Below are 4167 nucleotides of genomic sequence, written 5' to 3'. Positions count from 1 at the left end.
TGGAGAAACCCTCCACTCAGAGAGAGCGTGGCATCCTGAGGAGGCGTGGAGGCTTTGCTGGGTGTGGATGTGTCCTTTCATGGTTAAATGACTGGCACTTTAAACAGGACCTGAGCCACAGTTTGGGATCTGTCTGATCTGAAGCTACCTTTACTTACAGCATGTGGGGCCGTCTTATTGAAGCTGACATGTTTCTGCTCCAGGCGACCTGCTGCCCTCCAGGAGTTCTGCCATTTTTCATGTCAGGCATCTGCAAGTGATCCAGAGCTGAACGGGTCAGAACTCATGTTCACCAACATCCATTACAATGACAAGGAGACGCCTTTAAATGGTGGGAAAACCCCTCCACAGATATATGAAGAGTGGGGGCAGATTATCTTTACTGATCAATGAATTTTGTGTGATTGATCGTACAGTGACTTTGATCTGGAGGCTGCTAACTGTGCTAGCTGCTCCGCCATTTTCCTTCCAGTTTTTATCACTGCTGTGTTTCATTTAGTTTCATTTTCTTAATTCTTGATGTTTGTTATTATGAATCTGTGTTCAGTCGGTGGGTGTTGTGTGATGATGCAGCTTCCTCTCTTGATCTCCGCTGCACGGACTCTGTTTTTTTCAGCATGGCAGCGACACTTTGACCTCACTCTGGGGAGGCGGGATGTGGCGTCCACCTGTAGGTTATGTGTCTTTGGCCTTGACAATGAGCCTCAGAACCCGAGTGACGCCACAGAGGGTGTATTTACTTCCTGTCATGTGATTGGGAAACGTGCAGTGTTTTAGTCCTGGTGTGTTTCTGTGTCAAGCTGTCAGTGACTCCTGCTGACTTTTGTTTGTGAATGACTCCCTCTGACTCTCCCTCTCTCTCTCTGGATCTCCCTCTCTCTCTCTGGATCTCTCTCTAGATCTCCCTCCCTGGATCTCTCTCCCTGGATCTCTCCCTCTGACTCTCTTTCTCTCTGGATCTCCCTCTCTGTTCCAGGCTGAAGACTTTAGTCTGTTTTTGCTCCTTGTGTCGTCCCTGTTCTCTGCCTCGGGCGATTCCATGGGAAAAGAAAGTTTTCCTGCGGCCCTGGGAGGAATCCAGCTATTTTAGGAAAACACGTCACCGCTTTGAGCCGCAGCCCAGAAACTCCTTCTCTCCTCAGCCTGGACTCCCTCTCCGGACTTGTTGCTGGATGCTGCTTCTGTCTGCGCGCACAGAGCGGCCGCGGAGACATGACGGCTCGTGCACAACTTGTGGAGCTCGGTGCTGAAGCTGCAGCGTGACATTGCAAAGCGCGTGTGTGTGCGCGCTGGATGGAGGAGCACGAGCCGCTGCGCCACAGGTATTCACCCAGCAGCTTCCTGTCTGACATCTGCACGTTTGCATGAGCGCCTTCGATGTAGCTACATGTTCGTTTGTGCGAACATCGCGTTATATTTCACACAAACAGCAGCCCACGTGATAACCTTGAGCCCGCGCCACGCTGGAGACAACAGGTTCATTACGCACGAGACTCTGAGCACACACAGCCTCCAAAATCTGATGTTTCCTGTTCATTTGTTGTTAAACGTCACATTCATGCTGTGTGTGTGTTTATTGCCCTCAGTGAGAGCGCGCGCACACACGTCAGCTCGGGGAGGAAGAAGCCTGCTTAAAATGCAGTGAGTGTGACAGCAGAGTCCAGACTACAGCAGCGCGTGGACAGAGGACAGGGGCACCAACATGCCAGCGGAACCTGCCTACCCGCAGACGTGACGCCGACGCACGGACACAAAAGCGAGTGTGGCGCGGAGCCACTGAGCTGGTTTCCAAATACGCGCGGAGGTGTCGGAGAGGGAACAGAGACTGAGGAGCGGGGAGCGTCGCCCTTGTCTGGGGGGGAAAGATGACAGTGGTGCCCGGAGATAACCTGGATGAGACTGTGGCACTGGCCGCGCTGTCAGCCCAGGATGTGTACGACCCAGAGAGAGCCGAGAACCAGGAGTGCTGCGAGCGGGTGGTCGTCAACATCTCCGGGCTGCGCTTCGAGACGCAGCTGAAGACGCTCGCCCAGTTCCCCGCCACCCTGCTGGGCGACCCGCGCAAGAGGATGCGCTTCTTCGACCCGCTGAGGAACGAGTACTTCTTCGACCGGAACCGACCTAGCTTCGATGCCATCCTCTACTACTACCAGTCCGGGGGGCGGCTCCGGAGACCCGTCAACGTGCCCGTGGACATTTTCATGGAGGAGATTAAATTCTATGAACTGGGAGAGGAGGTGATTGAGAATTTCAAGGAGGATGAGGGCTTCATTAAGGAGGAGGAGCGGCCGCTGCCCGAGAGCGAGTTCCAGCGGCAGGTCTGGCTCCTGTTCGAGTACCCCGAGAGCTCCGGACCCGCCAGGGGGATCGCTATCGTCTCTGTTCTGGTTATCCTCATCTCCATCGTCATCTTCTGTCTGGAGACTTTACCAGAGTTCCGAGAGGAGGCCAGAACGTTTGACGAGCAGCTGACCGTGAACGGAACCACGCGCGCCAAAAAGCCCAACCCGTTCACAGACCCGTTTTTCATCGTGGAGACCCTCTGCATCATCTGGTTCTCCTTCGAGCTGCTGGTCAGGTTCCTCGCCTGTCCGAGCAAGCCCGCCTTCTTCAAAAACATCATGAACACCATCGACATCGTGGCCATCATGCCGTACTTCATCACGCTGGGGCTCGAGCTGGCGGAGCACCAGGGCAACGGGCAGCAGGCCATGTCTCTGGCCATCCTGCGGGTCATCCGCCTGGTGCGGGTCTTCAGGATCTTCAAGCTGTCCCGGCACTCCAAGGGGCTGCAGATCCTGGGGAAGACGCTGCAGGCCAGCATGAGGGAGCTGGGGCTGCTCATCTTCTTTCTCTTCATCGGAGTCATCCTCTTCTCCAGCGCCGTGTACTTCGCAGAAACGGATGACCCGGAGTCGGGCTTCAACAGCATCCCGGACGCCTTCTGGTGGGCCGTGGTGTCCATGACCACGGTGGGCTACGGGGACATGTGTCCGGTCACCATCGGGGGGAAGATCGTGGGCTCCCTGTGCGCCATCGCCGGCGTGCTGACCATCGCGCTCCCGGTGCCGGTCATCGTGTCCAACTTCAACTACTTCTACCACCGGGAGACGGAGCACGAGGAGCAGTTCCAGTACACGCACGTGACCTGCGGCCAGCAGCAGCCGCCGTTCGGAGAGTTCAAGAAGAGCGACAGTAAGCCGTCCCTTTCCCAGTCGGACTACTTGGACAGCGAGGACGCGGACTCCATCAAGTACACCAACTGCAGCCCGCACAAAGCCTACACCGGGAAGCTGACGGATGTATGACCGCGGCCGCGCGCGGAGGGAGGCTCCTAGTGGCGCGCCGTGCTTTGAGTTCAGGTTTGGCTTATCAGAGGGACTCACTTCAAACTGTGGATGTAAACAGACTAACCGTCTTCCATTACGCGCGTCACGAGTCAGCCGGATGTAGCACTTTAACCTGATCATTAATGTCTCTTAGTAATTAACGTCCCGCCTGATGCAGACCTAAAGTTTACATTTGATTCACTGTCAGCAGAGACTCAGCACAGGACCACACACACACACCGGCTGTTCCACCCTCTGTGTTTCCACTCAGGCTCACCGGTGGATCAGATGATGGTTCATTTCACTCTGCTCTTTGTGTCATTGTGGAATCAGACGCATCATTTCAAGGCCAACAGCGCCCCTCTGTGGGTGAAGGGAGGACCTGCACCATCTCTGCTGGATGCAGTTTCTATAGCAACCTTCCAGACTTTTCTGTATTGTCTGCCACAGGACTGAAAGGACACACGGGCCGCAACCGGAGAGGCCACAAAAACCCACCATGTTCTGGAAGTGCCCATGACCAGACAGACAGAGAGGAAGACAGACAGATGGACGGACAGACAGATGGACAGATGGACAGACGGACGGACAGACAGGCAGACAGCTGTGAGCTCAGCCAGCCGTCACTCTGATCATTTCCACATTCAACAGCTCAATAACATAAGAGTCTAGTTTTGATTATTTAAACTCGTCAATATGTATAATACAGAATTCATATTTTTGTGCTTTAAGCAGCAAATGTCACTGAAGCAGAAGTGAAACATGTTTTTAAATAAGCTGCAGCTCAGTGAGACAGGCAGAGGTCAGTGATGTCATTCAATGATCAAGGTTGATCAAG

At 54.4% G+C, this 4167-nt stretch overlaps 1 protein-coding gene across 1 annotated transcript; it reads left to right on the top strand.

Moving 5' to 3' along the window:
• The first annotated feature begins 1782 nt into the window (after positions 1-1782).
• Positions 1783-3308, top strand: LOC114426792 (shaker-related potassium channel tsha2). Its single transcript, XM_028394434.1, has one exon. It carries the CDS (start codon positions 1866-1868, stop codon positions 3306-3308), a length of 1443 nt encoding a protein of 480 aa, XP_028250235.1. The 5' UTR covers positions 1783-1865.
• The last annotated feature ends 859 nt before the right edge of the window (positions 3309-4167 follow it).

Source organism: Parambassis ranga, chromosome 2 (genome assembly GCF_900634625.1).
Source record: "Parambassis ranga chromosome 2, fParRan2.1, whole genome shotgun sequence".
Classification (NCBI taxonomy): domain Eukaryota; kingdom Metazoa; phylum Chordata; class Actinopteri; family Ambassidae; genus Parambassis; species Parambassis ranga.
This window is presented reverse-complemented; position numbering and strand designations above follow the sequence as displayed.